This window comes from Dromiciops gliroides, chromosome 4 (assembly GCF_019393635.1).
Source record: "Dromiciops gliroides isolate mDroGli1 chromosome 4, mDroGli1.pri, whole genome shotgun sequence".
Lineage (NCBI taxonomy): Eukaryota > Metazoa > Chordata > Mammalia > Microbiotheria > Microbiotheriidae > Dromiciops > Dromiciops gliroides.
In genome coordinates this window covers 443,960,769-443,978,655 of record NC_057864.1, presented here as the reverse complement: position 1 = coordinate 443,978,655, position 17,887 = coordinate 443,960,769, and the positions used below count along the sequence as shown (strand labels likewise).

The window sequence follows — 17,887 nt, the reverse complement described above, 5'->3', positions numbered from 1 at the left end:
TAACCCACCCATTCTACTCCACCACGGTTTCCATGTGGAAACAAGAGAGACTGCTTAGGAAAATCCAATTGGAGCAGAATGAGAAAAGGAGGGAGATTTCTCCACGGAGCTGTGCGGAGGACACAAGAGTGCGGGCTTTACTACAAGCCAGAATCCCTGAGATGAATCATTTTTAAGGGGAGGCTGAGGAGTTGGTACTTGGCGTTGGGAAGCAGGGGAATGAATGGATGATTAATAATAGATGAATATTCTTTCATGAGCTCAAAAATGCCTGGCTGCCATCCTGCCCTCTACATATAGTTTTGCCCACTGCCCATCATGGCTGCTTGATGAAATTCCCAAGCTGTTGGCATTTCCACTTGTGGACACAGCAGGAATAACTTCCTAAGGCAGTATTTTTTTTATTGTGACTAGGATCTCTCCTTCCCTTTCCGCCTTCCCCCCACTCTCTGCCTTACCTCCCATTTCTTACAAAGCCATACTGCCCAATGGGTCTGGGAGACAAGAACAAATTTATCATCTTGCCACTACCAACGACTCTTAGGTTCTTCCTGGAATTCCTACCCGTCAGTCCTAATTTTACCTCCTGGAGCAATATGAAACAAAATCTTTCTTCTTTTTTCTACGTAACAGTTTTTTTTTTTCATTTTCTTTAAGAATGTGCCTTGGTCTTCTCCATTGGGCCGCCCAGTCCTCAAAGAGTGTTATAAGTTGAAGCAACATGAGTTCAAGAGTGACCCCAGGAATCAAAAGATGTCACAAAATTGATGTAAATGTGCTCTCCGGGGAGGCGGCCGACCTTGGCTACAGCTTGAGGCCTGGCCATGTGCCTGGCTCCCAAACAGGAGTCTCTGGATACCTGTTGTCACTCTAGCCTTTCATGTGCCTCTGCCAAGCCCGAGCACCTTGGCAGTTGTCACACATTACCTGAACAAGTACTTCTCTAAAGTACTGGAAGGAGGTTTTGGAGGAAAGGTTGGATGGATGGTCCCTCATTGGGGTACACTGTGAAAGGAAGGGATTCTTGGCCAGCTTTAGCTCCACGTCTCAGCTGCTCCCCTTCGTCTCAGACTGTGCTGCTCTGCGCTCATTTCTACGTGACTTCTGCCAGTTATATCCACCTCTAACAGCTATCACTCATGCACCTGACACTTAAGAGAGGGTTCAGTAGCTGATGGCTAACGTGTCTGAGATGATTCCTGGACCCACTTTAAGCAGCAAGTCCAAACTCTATTAACTACCACTCTGGAGAATAACTTCCTACTGCAAAAGTTCGACGGGTAACCCCCTGACCTCTAACACCAATGAGATTCAACAGCCACCTCCTCTCCCCATCACTCAGCTGACGAGAAAAGACAGGCATCAGAATCCCGTTTTATCAAATCAGAAGCAGACCAGCTGTTTTCTAGCAAGCCACGAAATTTAATTTGCCGAATCTCTCAACTTACCTCAAGTTTCCCAAACTGTAAAAGCGCGACTCGCCATCCGTTGACCGGACCACTTTCAGGGTGAACATGGGCTGGAGCTGCCGGAGTTCCAGCAGCACGATTGCTAGGTAATGGATGAAGAGAAGGGCGTCCACAAGGGAGACCGCGTATTGCACGATGCCCTGGTAATTTCGGTCCCTAGAGTCCAGGATGCGGACGCCGTAGAAAAGCCAATAGGAAACCACAAATAGAAAAATGAGGACCAGTAAGAGGGCCCGAAATACAAAGATCCGTGGCATTTCCACCGTCCGATGACGGAAGAAGAGGGCCCAGGTCCCGATGAGAAGGATGAGGAGTTTAAACGCCACCGAGATGAAGAGCCCTTCGCATATTGTGCCACACGGTTCCAACTCGTCCCGCCAGAGAATCGGGGGTAAGAGAATGAAGGCAATGGGGGTGAGGAAAACAAGAAGACCCAAGACCGCGGCCACCGTCAGGCCAAGGTAGCGTTTGCAATCCAGGCCAACGCTCTCCTCCATGTCCTTGCTGATCCTGGCAATGTCCTCCTGGGAGATGCTGTGTTCGGAGGTGCCGGTGATGGCTGTCGTGGTTTCTCCCCAGTTGTCATCCTAATGGCAGAACACAAGAGGTAATGGGAACCAATCAACCACCGTCAACTGAACCTCGGAGCAGGCAAGCGCCTCAGAGGCCACAGAACCCAACCCATCCCCAACAGAAGGGCACCTAGACCCTGTTTCAGGACTCCTAGTGAGGGAGAAAGGTCTACTCTTCTGAGGCAGCTCATTACATCTTGGGAACTTAATTCGTTCTGCTGAGCTAGAAGTGACCTCGGAAGACATCTAGTCCAAATCTCCTATTTTAAAGATGAGGAAAACTAAGGTCCAGGGAAATGAAATTATGTGTTCAGTCAGACTGGTATGAAGTATCCGAAGAGGGATCTGATTTGAACCCAAGTCTTCTGACTTTGGAGCTAATGATTTTCCCCCTTATATCACAAATTAGTTAGCAATGTGTCATTTGTAATAGCTAGGAAGTGTTTGGAGATATAATGAGCCATTTAGAGAATATACAGAAATATATTTTTGAGATTTCATTTATCCATTATCATGGGAGAATTGGAGGAGTGTTTGCTATGTAATTAAAAACGACCTCTAAAAAAAAAAGAATGACCTCTTTGAACACTAAATTTTAGGGGAGGTATTAATATAGTGAATATAACAATATTTTCTTGATAACTCAGAGTTAGCTGGATTTGGAGGGGAAGAAGCAAATGTGACATTGGGCAATTCACTTCAATTCTTGGGGCCCTGAGTTGCCAAATCAGAAAAAAGAGGGTTTTGGACAACAAGATATCTAAGGTCCTTTTCATCTCTAAATCTTATTAGCCCATATTCCTAATTAATACCAATTATCTTATTCTAATGTAGTGATGCTTTTCAATAGGTATTAAGGTATACGGGGATAGTTCTCCCCCATACTAAATGGGCCTGGGCCACTGTACTTTTAATTCTTGTGTCTAGTTTTATAATTCTTCTGTTGTTTTCCCCCAAGTCACAATGTCAAAGCTGTCACTTCTCCCTTGCATCTATCTATTCTTGCAGTTAGCTTTCAATATTCCAGAAGCTATAAAACTACAGAGAGCAATCTCATTAGGACTCTCTGTGAAGAAGAATAAATAGGCCCTGTAAGCTATAATCTTATGTAGGTATAATAAAGGGAGGAGGGGAATGGAAAACAAGTGCTCTGGGTGAGTTCTTTGTCTTACGGTATGGTAGAAGCAGCACCTATTTTATGTAGATTGGACTGGCTTCCTTGTCCCCTGATTCATAAAGCACCCAATGGATAGGGAATTGGTGTTCTGGAGGTTTTATCAAAATGCCTATTTCCCTGAGAGGATGCCTTCCTGACCTAACAATTTGTCAACTTCTGTGGGAAGTGCAGAGACAGAAGAGAGTAGAATGGTAGACTGAATGCTACATGGATGTATGTGTTTATGTGTGTGTATAAGTACATATTATATGTACATATATATTATGTATATGTATAAATTATGGAAATCACATGTGAATAAATTATATATTTATAAAATAACATTTGTATAGCACTTTAATATTTGCAAACCATTTTACAAATTTTATCTCATTTTATCCTCACAACAACCTCGGAAGGTAGATGCTATTAGCTTCCCCATTTTGAATAAATCTTACTTGATTCTCAATCCCACACTATCCATTACACCAGCTGGCTAATCTCTTCATTGCCAAATCTCCTGGCCTTTTCTCAGGCTTCATCCTTCTTGAGCTCTCTGTAGCCTTTGAGACTGTCAAGGGATTCTCTCTTTTCTCTAAGTTTGCATGACACTACCTTCTCCACTCTGACCATTCCTTCTCAATCTCCTTTGCTCTATTAGCCTGGAAAACTGTGTATGTCTCTGAAGGCTCTCTTCCTGGTCTCTTCCTCCTCTCTCTATTCACTTGGAGATCTTATCAGTTCCCATGAATTTAATTATCATCTCTATGCTGATAATTCTCACCATCATCTTTCCAGCCATAACCTCTCTGCTGACCTCCAGGCTCACATCTCAAACTTCCTACTAGATATTTCAAACCACATGTCCCATAGAAATCTTAAACTCAACCTGTCCAAAACTGAACTCATTACCTTCCCCCCAAACCCACCTCTTTTCCTAATTTCCCTCTTACTGTTGAAAGTATTACCATCCTCACCGTCACCCAGGCTTGGCATTCGGGTGTCCCCCTTGATTGTTCACTCTCTCTCACTGTCACCCCCGTAGCCAACCACTGCCAAGCCCTTTCCTTTCTGCTTTTGTAACAATACTGCTATACGTCCCCTTCTCTCTTCCTAGTTTATGCCCTCATCACCTCACATCTGGGCTATGGCAATAGCCAGCTGGTTGATCTCCCTGTCTCATCTCTTCCAACTCTGGTCCATTGATCTCCCTAAAGTCCAGGTCTGACCATGTTACACCCCTAGTCAGGAACATCAATGGTTCTCTATTGCTTCCAGGATCAAATGTAAACTCTTCTGTTTGGCTTTTAAAGTCCTTCATAAACTGGTCCCTTCCTCCCTTTCTATTCTTCTCCATGTCTTCTGCCATCTACTAACACTGGCCTCCTTGCTGTTCCACCAACAGGACACTCCACTGCTGACTCCAGGCACTTTCATTGGCTTTGTCCCTTGTCCAGAAGGGTCTCGCACCTCATTCCTTCTACCAGTCTTCCTTCAGGTCTCAGCTAGAGTCTCACCTCCTGTAATAAGCCTTTCCCAGTTGTCCTTCATCACAAAGTCTTCCTTCTGAGATTATCTCCTATTTATCTAAAGGTTGTCCTGTGTGCTTGTGCTTCAATGATAATCACACCAGCATACATACTTGTATGCTTGAGTGCCCTGCAGAATAATTGCCAAGGACCTGTAATGGACCAGAAGATGCCTTGAACCCCAGTTCTTGCTGGAACTTAGTTATCTATGGCTGTTGTGGATACCTCCCCCCAAAAAATCTGGTCCAAATCTATAATTAGAGAGTGGTCCTCAAAAATCCCAGGGTCATTTAACAGTTATGGGATGGGAGGAAAAGGCCTACAGAGCTTTAAAAAAAAATTGAGCCATGTTAAGTGGACCCACTATGTAACCTTGTTTGTAAATCAACTTAGGAGAGAAAAGTAGTGAGCCCTTGACCACTCCCTGAGGTATGCCTAGTGGCCAGCATCTATGTGTATTCAGAAAGGAAGCATGATATAATGGAAAGAATGTTGGATTTGGAATTAATGGGCCTGAATTCAAACTATAGCTCTTCCACTTACCTGTGTGACCTTGGGCAAGTCACTAGAAACTTTCAAGGCTTCATGATCTTCTTCTTAAAATAAAAAGTTAGACTAAATAACCTCTGAGGTCAATTCCAACCCCCATGATCCTCAATGAACTCTAAGGTCCCTTCTCCCTCTAAATTTATGTTCTATTATGTTATAAGCCAGAAGGAGACATTGAGTTCAGGATCCTGTGTTCAAATCCTGGCCTATCATCTACTATGTAACCTTGGATAAGTCATTTTCTATGTTCTGAACCCATTGAGGATAGATTAGAATACCTCTACAATCCATTCCAATCTAAATCCATGATCCTTTGGCATCCAAGTAGCATGATTTCTTGTATCCATAACACTACAATGTTCAGAGAAACAACTTTACAGCCAGATCTGATGAAGGAATGAATGAATGAATGAAGCTATAGTACGTGGTCTGACACTTGGGAAAGTTATTGCCACAGGGCCTTAAGCTGGCTAAGATCACTGCCAATCCTCTGATGTGTATCTGAAACTAAAGCACCTGAAGCGGCTAACAAGTAGATTGATCATAATATATAAAGAACACTAGTACAATAGAATCCCAGGCAGAGCAGCATCCCAGGAGACATGTCTGCCCTTACACGTGTCTCTTTAGGCAAACATACGTGCACAACTGTGCATGTCTGAGAGTGTGTACACCTGGCCTAGGATGGGCTGTGTGTGTGTGTGGGGGGGTCCTGACTACATATATGTTTATGTATGGTCTGTTTGTGAATGAGTTTCCATCTGGGGACTTGGAGGGTGGAGGGGAACGTGAATCTAGGGATGCAACCCAATCATATGGTCTGCTTTTCAGTCCTCCCTCTCATCACCTATGGTTCCATGGCCTCTAGCCAGTTATTCCTCTCCTTTAGTGCTCCCAAATGCTTCCTTTTCTTTGATTATGCCTAATAATTATGGCTTAGCTCTTAGCACCAAGTAAAGGTTGAGTAAGTAAACCTCTGACTCAGAAGCAAAGCAATTGCTGAGCCGACAGAGCACCAGGCTGTCAGCCTTCAAACCAAAGGAAAGAGCCAGATGAAAATGAGTGAACATATCAGAAAAATAAATGTGAAAACCACAGGAGTATAAAAGATGAGAAAAAAAAAGGATGAGCTAAAATGGGCCTCTGCCTGGATAATGTCGTCCTTTCATTTCTGCTCCCTCTTTTGTCCTTACCTGTACTTCCTCTGCTCGAGTGGAATCGTTACCCAGCAGTGGTTCTGCTGGAGGGGCCTGAATGGTGACAGATTTTTCGGAGCGGCTGCCATCTTTACTTCGGGGGGATTTGTGTCTCTCTCTATTTCTCTCCCTGAAGAGAAAAAAAAAAGACACAAATATAGGTATAGAGATGGATGGACAGATATAGACAGGGATATTGTTGATTTAGTTGTGTCCAATTCTTCATAATCTCTTGAACTTGTCCATGGAGTTCTCTTGGCAAAGACATTGAATTGCTTTGCCATTTCCTTCTCCAGTGTGTTCCCATTTTACAGACAAGGAACTGAAGTAAACAGTTTGAGTGACTTGCCTTGAGTCGCACAGCTTAGTAAGTCTCTGAGGCTGGATTTGAACTCAGATCTTCCTCACTCCAGGCCTGGTGCTCTATCCATTGCACCACCTAACTGCCCAATATGTTAAGACAATTAGCTACAATTTCTTTCAAAATTTGCTCATCAGATCATAGAATTTAGTGCATGAAGGAACTTTAGAAATCATCTAATTCTAACTTGAAATTCAACATCGGAGGCAGCTAGGTGGCACAGTGGATAAAGCACTGGCCCTGGATTCAGGGGGACCTGAGTTCAAATCTGGCCTCAGACACTTGACACTTACTAGCTGTGTGATCCTGGGCAAGTCACTTAAACCCCCATTGCGAGGAGGAGGAGGAGGAGGAGGAGGAGGAGGAGGAGGAGGAGGAGGAGGAGGAGGAGGAGGAGGAGAAGAAGAAGAAGAAGAAGAAGAAGAAGAAGAAGAAGAAGAAGAAGAAGAAGAAGAAGAAGAAGAAGAAGAAGAAGAAGAAGAAGAAGAAATTCAACATCAATTCATTCTGGATTTATGAAAATTTTATTACTTCTGTTGGCATGCAAACCACACTATACTCCCCAAGGGTCAAACTGGTTTCTTTTTTTCTTATTTTACTTTTCTTTTCTTTTGTGGGGTAAAGAGGGTTAAGTGACTTGTCCAGAGTCACACAGCTAGTAAGTGTCAAGTGTCTGAGGCTGAATTTGAACTCAGGTCCCCCTGAATCCAGGACCAGTGCTTTATCCACTGTGCCACCTAGCTGCCCCCCAAACTTGTTTCTTCATGATGACACTTATTGTCTGTGTGACTATGTGAAAATTCCATTCCTGTTAGGCCTCACTTTTCTCATTTGTAAAATTGAGATGATACAGTATCTATTTCATAAAGTTGCTGGGTAATCACATGAAAATATATGCAGAAATCCTGGATGAACCTTACATGGCTATGTAAATAAATGTCAGCTGTTACTGTGCTTCTATAGACAATGGCACACATTAGAAGATACTGCTTTTTCTCATCCCTACATCTTGGTCTGGTGGGACCAAGGGATTCTAAAACCACATCAGATAATATGATTATATTAGCAACTCCATAAGTTCAGGACTGAAAGTCATTCTCCAATGACACCAGCTGATCTCAGAAACAACCAAATACCCAGAAGTGGAGAAAATAAATGGGGATAAATGGCAATGTTTTCTTTCTTTAAAAAACAAAACAAAACAAAAACCACGATCCAAGCCATTATAACCACTTAAGGGAAATGGGCGCTCAACGCCAGATGAACGTTCTGGGTGGTCATCCAGGGATCCTTGAACACACCCTGTAGTAATCCAATCTGGAGGTTACAAAAGGTATCAATCACTGTGGCAAAGCCCACGGAGAGATGGGGTCACAACCTGGGCATTAAACACAGATGGAAAATGGCACTCCAAATCACAGCTGCTGACTGAGGATCAAAGGCCCTCCACCATTCAGGCCCCTCAGTTGGCTAGAGTAAATAAATAAGTGGGCCGCCCCTCCTTCCCATGGGATCCCTGTGCTCCTCAGCACAGCCTCTGCCGCCAGCAAAACACTTGCCCTAATTCCCAAGAATGGTCACGATGAAGTAAGTAGGACTAATGGTTAAAAAAAAAAAAATTCTTGGTTGTCAAAGTCATGCAGCTTACAGCAAAGTGAGGTTAAAATAATTAACTTAAACTGCTCATGTATAGCTTATATTGAATTGCTTGAGTTCTTGGGGTGGGGGGAGGAAGAGAATTTGGCACACAAAGTTTTAAAAAAAATTTTTGATGTCAACATGTGTATTTACATGTAATCTGGGAAAATAAAACTTAATGGGAGAACATTTTTTTAAAAAATTTCATTTTAAAAAGTTAGTGGTAATTTAGACACAGCTGTCCTATAATAATAAAAACTATTTGTTCCCTGGCTAACACTGAATTTCCATCTTATTGATGCCCTCCCTCCCTAAGGTAAGATGCCACCCTTCTCTTTATTCACTTAATCTCTCTTTCTATATACAAAATACATACAGTACAAAGTAATTTCAAGAGGAAGAGAATGATAACAAGTGACTTACTAACCAACCAAGCCATAGACCCACTGGACCCGTATGACTTTGGGTATCAAAAGCATTTATTAAAGCCTGCTATGTGCCAGGTATTGTGTTAGGTGCTAGAGATAAAAAGACGAGTCAGACAGCTCCTGCCAGGAAGAAGCTCGTAGTGTATTGGAACCCACTGGTAGTCCTGTAACCAAATCCTAATAATCAATAAACATTTGTTAATCACCTACCACGTGACGAACACTCTGTTTAGCTGGGGGTACCGAGAAAGGCAATATTAAAATCCACAGGAAATCCCTGGATCACAGATTCAGGGCAAGGGAGATGGGATGGAGGTGGGGATGAGGAACACGAGAAATAATTTAGTCTAATCTCATTTTACAGATGAGGGAACTGGAGCACAGAGACATCAGATGACTTGTCCAAGGTCAAACTGCTAGTAAGTAGCAGAGGTGAGATATGGACCTAGGCAAGCTTGTGGCCCCCAAATCTGCAGTTCTTTATGTTGTGTGCCAGAATGTCACTGGAATGACTAATTCTATGGCAGTGGCCCTAACAGGCGCCTACCCTGGGAGTAAGAGCACAGGGTCAGGTATTCCTTCCAGTACTACTTGTTTCTAAGGAAGCTAAGAGTAACAAAACATCAAGAAATTCTCCATAATCTGATAATCCTTTGATAAAAATCAGGGTAAGCCTGATAAAGGGATCCCTATCTGATAAAAGGAAGTTTTTTATCCTATGAAGTCTGGAGCCCATAGCTGTCCACAATCATCTTTGCTAACTGATCTTCCTATCTATCATGTCTGACTGATGGGCTAAATTTAAGTGCCAGGCAGAAGATATCAATGAATGTCTTTATTTTCTTCTTTTTCCTCTTAAATTGCGCTATATAAATAGCTATCAAGTGGTCTTTTTGTTGTGGTGGTTGTTTATTTTTTTAAGGAGGCTAACTAGATAAGAGCTTTCACAAACTAAGTCAAGATCACCAAAGAGCACCACTGCAATGGACCAATGGCCAGGCTAAGGTGACCCTCCCATCATGGTGAACTAGTCATTCTAACAGTGTTTGTTTTTAAAGCCTGTGACCTGTAAAAACAACTTTCCCACAGGTCACCAGTTAAATAGAAGCCTTCCTTAGCCTCCCAAGCTTCCCCTACAAACTATCTAATGTTCATTTGTGTATATTCTGTATATATCATCTTCTCCATTAGAATGGAAGATCCCTCAGGGCTATTTTGCCTCTGTAATAGTGGGGCAACTAGGGGCAACTAGGTGGTTCAGTGGATACAGTGCAAGGCCTGGAGTCAGGAAGACTCATGCTCCTGAATTTAAATCTCGCCTCAGACACTTTACTAGCTGTGTGATCCTGGGCAAGTCAGTTAACCCTATCTGCCTCAGTTTCCTCCTCTGTAAAATGAGCTGGAAAAGGAAATGGCAAACTGCTCCAGTATCTTTGCCAAGAAAACCCCCAAATGGGGTCAAAGAGTTGGACGTGACTGAAGCAACAGAACAACAACTATTTAGCATAGTACCTAGGAATCAATCAATAAACATTTATTAAGTGCCTACTATGTGCCAGGCACCGGGCTAAGTACTGGGCAGACAAAAAACAAAAACAAAAAATAGTTCTTACCCTCAAGGAACTTACAATCTAATGGCACCAAGAAAGTGCTTAATAAATGCTTGATTGATCAATGAATACTAGAGGGAGATGCTTGATAGTCAAAGGAACCTATCACACCTCTCCCTAACTTCCAGGACAGGCAAAAAACAGACTCCATAAAAACTGTAAGTCCCCACTAAAACTGCCAATCCAGAATGGCTTTGAAATGATGCCAGAGCCACTCTGAAGCTCAAAGTTGCATACAAAGAAGTCCCCCAGGACATCAGTACTCTCTCTGCAGTATATTACAATAGCACCCAATACCAGAGACCTTCAAACAAAGTATGAAAACCTGCCTGATGTCCTCAGGGGTAGGGGACCGTAATATCATAAATCTAGAAAGGACCTTGGAGACCATCTGGTCAAAATGTGCTCATTTTACATATGAGGAAACTGAGGGTTAGGGTGATTAAGTGACTTGCTCATGGCCATACCCGTAGTAAGGACCAGAGATAAGGCTGGACCCCAGGCCCTCTGGCTTCTCCCTGAAACAAAGGCTGATCTTCCTTACATCAGCTGCCAGGCATTTTCTCTGGCTTCCCCTATTTCTGGAATGTTCTTACTGCTCATCTCCATCTACTGGCTTCCCAGGCTTCCTTTCAATTCCAACTAAAATCTCATCTTCTGCAAGATGTCTTTCCCAAGCCCTCTTAAATCTAGGGCCTTTCCTCTTTTAAATGTTTCTTCCTTGTCGTGTTTGTTTGCTCTCGTTAGATTGAGAGCTCTTAGCACAGTGCATGTCACATAGCTGGAAACTTAAAAAACGAGGACTGACTGACATGAATATTTTGCCATCACTTGATTCCAGCCCATGAAGAATTCAAGCTACAGATGACCTCCCCAAACCCAGGCCTCTACATACTATGCCACACTAGCTCTCATTAGTGGTTTATGTACCTATAAATGTGCACAATGGTTTGTATCTCAGAGGGTTCATAATATTAATAGCTAGCATTTATATAACTATTTAAGGTTTACAAAATGCTTTATATACCTTATATCCTCTGAAGCTTACAACAGTCCTGTAAGATAGGTACTATTCATAATCCTTTTTTTCATATTGGAATTAAAGCTCAGAGAGCTTAAGTGACCCGCTCAGGGTTACAAAGAGAGTAGGTTAGAGGTAGGATTTGAACTGGGGTCCTTCTGATTCCAAGTGCTCATTCCATTATAGCCCATTAGCTTATATGTTGGTATAACTATGGTGGCACATAGATCCCGCTATCAGCAGTCCCATACTAACTACCTGTGTGACCCTAGGCATGTCATTTCATGAATCTGCCTCAGTTACCACATCTATAAAATGAGGACAATACAGGATGGGCCAAAAGTCCCAAGGGGATCTGATGTTTTAATAACTTTTTGAAAATGAATTTTCTTTATTTTTCACCATTTATGAGATTTGCTTTTTCACACGTAATGTAAATTCATTTTCTATGTATACTGTATGGGATGCTATGGTATTAAAATTAAAAACAAGAAATAAAGGAGTTATTAAATATTCATAACTTTTGGCCTACCCTGTAATAATCCCTACTTCACATGGCTGTTGGGAGGATCAAATGAGTTAATATTCATAAAGCACTGTGTAAACTTTAAAATGTTATTATAAAAGGCAGCCATCCTGCTAATGATGGTGATATAATGGGAGGGGAGGAAGAGGAGGAGAAATAACAATAATACCTTAAATGCATAGAGTACCTTGAGGTTTATAATGAGTTTTATATTCACCATCTCATTTGACCCTCACAACTCCCCTGGGAAGCAGTCAATGCAAGCATTCTTATAGTATTTATCAGAGGAGGGAACTGATTCATAAGAGATTAAATGACAGAGCCAAGCAAAGGTAAAATGGGTTTGCTCCCATTAAAGATCCATATGCAGGCCCTGAGTGGCCACTTGTGTTGGGCTAGATGGAGTCTGAGGTCCCTTCCAACTATGAAATTCTGTGATTCAATGACTTGCCCAAAGTCATATGGCTCGTAAGCATCCAAACTGATTTTGAAATCAGATATTCATCCAATTTCAGTGTCCTATGAATTATACCAACCTGTTAACCAACGGGAGCAAACAAGAGTATTTGTATAACTGTGTGCATGTGAGAGGAGGACAAAGAAGAAAATCTATAAGAATACCTGAGTGAGATATGTCTCTGTCTCTTTATGTGCATATAGGTAGCTATGGAATATAAGTGGTATTCCATTTAAGCTGAGGACTGCTACTTACCCCTTCTTCTTTCCCTTCTACAATCATTTCCCAGTTCTAGGGCTCTGTTCCCACATAAGAAAAGGGTTTTTTCCATCCTGAATCTTCCATCTCCACCCTCCATTATCCTTCCCTTTCTTTTACCATCTTAAATTGGTCCCCACTTTTTCTCTCCCCTGACCCTAGGCATAAGCCTTCTTCCAGGTCTTGCCTGATTCTGAAGCCATCTCTAAAGTGAATCCACTGTCAGCTCCAAGTCTGTTCCTATGCCACTTGGAGCTTGTGGTAGATGACAGCTGGAAATAAAGGACATATCTCTACTGGGAAGCAATTCTTCATTTCCACTGGATTTTGTTAAAGCTCTTCCACCCTTCAAATCTCAATCATTCCTGGACCCTTCTGCAATAAAACTGAAGAAATACTAAGCTACTAAGCTAAAAAATGGTGGCATAACAGCACTTTCCTACCCACCATTCCCAGCAAGCTAACTGGAAACTCTCCTGAGAATACAGCTTTGCAGTCAGGCTATGAAACTCAGACACTTCCCATTTGTCCGTCAACCTGGAAACTGGACTACCCTTAGAGGGTAATCACAATGTCATCAGGAGTATCAAGTTCAGAACATTTTATCATTCCCCTTTTGAAATCAGACTCCTCCTGAAATTACCCCCCAAAATGTAGCCCCTTTTCTTATTCAACTGTCCTATTCAGATCTATTTGAATTCTGAGCATGTCTAAAAAAAAAAAAAAGACAAAACAAAAACCCTCACTCAGTTTTCATAGACACACACCTGGGTAATGCTCTGTGCTTGGCTGGATTGAAACTTTCTCATTAACCAGTCCTTGGACAGGTACTATTACTGCTCGGAACACTGATAAAGGACATATTGCTGTGCACGATCTATAAAATATATCCCTTGCCCTAGGGGGTTCACAATCTCTATACCACAGATAATACACCTCAGTCACAGAATTCATTCACCCAATAGAGTGGTTAAAGCTCAGCGGTGTAGGCAGCTAGTCGATTGCGTGCATCTATATATCTCATCACCGCCTAGATAGATTTAGAACAATTTCATGGGATTCGAAGCTGGAAAGGTGATCATCACGTCTGGTTCCCTCGTTTTATAGACAAAGAAACAGATCCATGACTTTCCCAAGGTTATTCATGTAGCAGAAGGGGAAGAATTCAAACCTAGCTCTGACTATAAATCCCTTGCCTTTAACACCACACTACAATCCATGTCTCTTGAGCTCAACAGATATTTGACTGAACTGGTGTGTGTGTGTGTGTGTGTGTGTGTGTACACATATATATACATATAATATACATATACATGGGGGTAATGAAACCTAGACCACCCACCTCTCAGGGCTAAGATGATATTATAACAATTTCTCTTTGGACTGTGAAAATATTATGAAAATATAAGGCTAATAGGATCATAGGTTTGAGCTGGAATAGGGTATTTGGATCACAGACTTAGAGATAGTTTTAAAGGTCATTTGGCCCAATGCTTTCTTTTTGACACATGCCCATACTGTGGCACAAATTTTAGGTGACTTCCCCAAGGTAACACAGGTGACAAAGCAGTAGAGATGGGATTGGAACCTGGCTTTTGACTTCAAGCACACTGCTCTTCCTATGGTACCAGTACCCTCTAATATGGTCATTCTACAGATAAAGATTCTGAAGGCCCGAGAGGTCCAGCAAAATGACCTACATCATACAAACATTGAGTAAAGAAGCTAAAGGGCCCCTGTCTCCATATCCAGAATTGTTTTCATTAGGCCAGGATGCCCATCAACATGTAAATACCTCAGAAGGCCAAAGTCCTTTAATATGCATGAGAGGGTGACACTCAAACTGGCACTATGGAGCTGCAAGCAATCATTCACTCAACCACAGCTAATGCCTCTTTGCAAAGTACTGGGTTGAGCATGAGGGAGACACAAAGAAAGACTATCCACAAGGAGTTTATAGGATGATTCACAGATTTAGAGCAGCAAGGGGCCTTAAAGAGGCCAAATCCCCTTTCTTTTTTACAAATGAGTTAAAAAAAGAGTGACTCACCCAAGGTCACACCTATATTAAGTAGCAGGACCAGGTTTTGAACACAGGTCCTCTGGGTCAAATCTTAAGCTTCTTTTTACCATACCACAATGTTTTCCTAGTAGAAAGAATAGCTTAGGTCAGGAGACCTGGATTCAAGTACTGTTTCTAGCACAAAGTTATAGGATCTTGAGGCAGACATTTGTTCCAGGTCTCATCTGTAAAATGGGGGAAATATTTGCACTACCCACCTCACAAGATTACTGCGAGGAAAATGCTTTGTAAACCTTGAATACTAAGGTGAAGCGTTAATTATTATAAACATCTCAGGGGTGGAGGTGGGGTTAATAAGTTGCTTATATGAATAAATGGAATATCAATTAGAATAGGATATGTATGTAAGAGAAGCATCAAAATAAGATCAAGGCTTAATTCAAGGAGGCAGAAGGAGAAGGGAAGGGCTTCCTGGAAGAAGCAGTACTTCAGCTAAGCCCTGAAGAATGGATTAGATGTCAGACTGAGTGAGATGAGATGAGACGGAATTCCAGGCTAAGAAACAGTGTGAACTGTTTATCCTCAATTCACCATCTAACCTCCCCGCCAACCCCTCCAAAAAAAGCATAAGCAAATCTTAAATCTCTGAACATCTTGGTTTACATAATATTTGGAGGAAGAAAAGGAAAGGTTGACGAGGTAAATGCCTTCCTAGGCAGATCTAAGAATTTAAGACTGTAGCTGTTAACAGCATTCTGAGAGGTTTATCCAATTGTTAATCCCATGGTCCTAATTTGTCTCATCATCTAACGGGCTTCCAGAATTCCATGGCATCTTCTGTGCTGTAATCAGTTTTGTTTTGTTCTGAATTATTTGGAAAACCTCAAAATATTCAATTTAAACTAATATTCCCAAGTGAAAGTACTACAACCTCAGGCTGGGGGCTTTGGGTCACAGGTTTATCCTCTGGTCCTTTTCACCAAATGTTTCTATTAGAAAAAAACTTTTTCTAGGCTCTGAAATGAATAGTGTGTTTTAATAACAGATTTAGAGACTTTGATCTATGATTGTATCTGTGAAGGGATGTTATGTCAATGAGGAAATTCCTTCTACCAATACAGGTTAGTACCTTCTCTGCATTTACAGCATTTAGAGAGTCACCTGTACAGCTGAGGGGCTAAAGGACTTGCTCAGGGTCACAGAGTCAGCATGTCCTGGAGGTAGGACTGCCTAGTCTTCCTGATTCTTCAGGAAGCCTTCTATCCACTCTGCCAAGCTGACCCATCATTTTGCTTATGATCTATAATAATAAAAACAAAGTACATTCACGTGCACAGTTTCATTTGGTGCTCCTCAAAAATCCCTGAAAAGTCAGCAAATCAGGTATTATTAGGACCCTTGATTCAGAGGTTGGTTGACTCGTGCAAGGTCACACGCTCATAAGCAGTAGGACCAAAGCTAAAATCCAAGACTCTCTTTCTACCACACCATGAGACCTCTCTAATTTATTAAATTTTTTAACCTTCTGACCGTGGAAGCCCAAGGCTCTAGCTTCTGCCCAGCCCTAACTGGACTTCAATTATTGAATCTGAAGCATTGTAGGAACTAAAGCCCTACCCACTACAGTAATCAACACTACAATACCTTATTAGAAGTTCAGAGGCTTAGCATGGCTTAACAGAGCATACCATGAGAGCACCATATTGAACAGGTTCTTCCTTTGATTGGAATAAAATCAGCTCCACTGGTTATAAAAGCTCTGAATAGGCCAAGTGCTGCTTTGATATAGACCTTATGTAGGCCAGGAAAGCTTTTGCTCAGAGAAAAGACCTTTGTTCTACTGTCACAAGCTACATCACCCAGCAGGGCTATGATGATGGAAGTTAGGGCAACAGGAGCAACCAGAATAAGGGGCCCTGCTGGAGCAATGGGTACCATAGGAAGAGCTCTGGGTTTGCAATCAGATGACCTGGTTTCCCAGCCCAGCTCTTCCTCTTGTGTGACCTGCACCAGGTCATTTCTCCTTCTCTGGGGCTGTTTCCTCCTGTGTCAAATGAAATGAGTTGGACAGATGATCCCCCAAAGTCACTTCAAAATCTAAATCTATGACCTTAGGACCCCACACAGTTACTAAGAAAAGAACCTCAAAGCAGAGCTCCTAACCCATCCACACAGTCAACAGGAACATCTCCAGACAGGAAAGAAAACAAATTAACACCTTCCCTTTTCATTTACATTTTTGGTTAATTGTTAAAGGAGGTTGGGGGGGAAGGGAGGGATCCCTTCAGAGAAGCACTCGGAACTCAAAGAAACACTGCAGCCGAAGAAGTATGAGACTTAATCTAAAATCAATTAGGCCATTCACTGTCTTTTGCTATAAAATCTCATTTGGCAGGGTAGTTACTCCTCATGCATTTTAAAAGCTCTTTCAGGATCCAGTTACCCGTATTGTCAAGGGAGACAAACTCCCGGCTCTCCCAACTCTACCGCACTCTACTTTGAAATGTTTTAACCTGTGAAACAATTTCAACGGCATCCGCAGTGGAGGCACCGCTGGAACACACACTGGAACATTTCCCAGATAAGGACGAGGAGAATAATCAATAAAGTTTACCTACCCCTGTCTGTGAGATTTCTTGGAGTGACTTGAATAGTAAGAATATCCAGAGTATGTAGATTCAGTATCCATAGCAGAGGGCACCTTGCCCTTGGGGAAGGGGCAGGTATTGGTTTTCCTTGGGAGAGAAGGACCACCGCTTATCGTGCTTTTCTCAGATGGCACTCGTGAGACACAGGGGGGACGAGTCTGGGAATTGGAGGGGTGATCTTCCAACTCTTCGACCTCAAGAAAGGCTATGAAAGAGATCCCTTAACCTGCACCATCCACCTGAAAGGGGAAAGAAAATTGAAATATTACAGCAGCAGCAACTCAATAATCTGAATTTTGATTATGGAGTATTTAGATAAGAGGTGGAGAAAGACAGGTTAATACTAATGTTATCTAGGCATCTAGAAGGGGATCCAGCTCCACGTTTCCTACTTCTACAATTCACAGTCACCCTACACATATCCTATATGTGAAAAGGATACCGGT

General features: G+C 42.2%; 1 protein-coding gene across 2 annotated transcripts in view; it reads right to left on the bottom strand.

Moving 5' to 3' along the window:
• VANGL1 (VANGL planar cell polarity protein 1) overlaps positions 1-17,887 on the bottom strand; it is a 70,199-nt gene that overhangs the window by 33,918 nt on the left and 18,394 nt on the right. For both annotated transcript variants that reach the window (XM_044002636.1, XM_044002637.1), the window contains exons 2-4: positions 17,412-17,680; positions 6,469-6,601; positions 1,449-2,056 (exon numbers count right to left, since the gene is read on the bottom strand). In XM_044002636.1, the coding sequence (XP_043858571.1) occupies positions 1,449-2,056; positions 6,469-6,601; positions 17,412-17,482 (812 nt within the window). In that variant the 5' untranslated portion in view covers positions 17,483-17,680. The remainder of the gene's footprint in view (positions 1-1,448; positions 2,057-6,468; positions 6,602-17,411; positions 17,681-17,887) is intronic.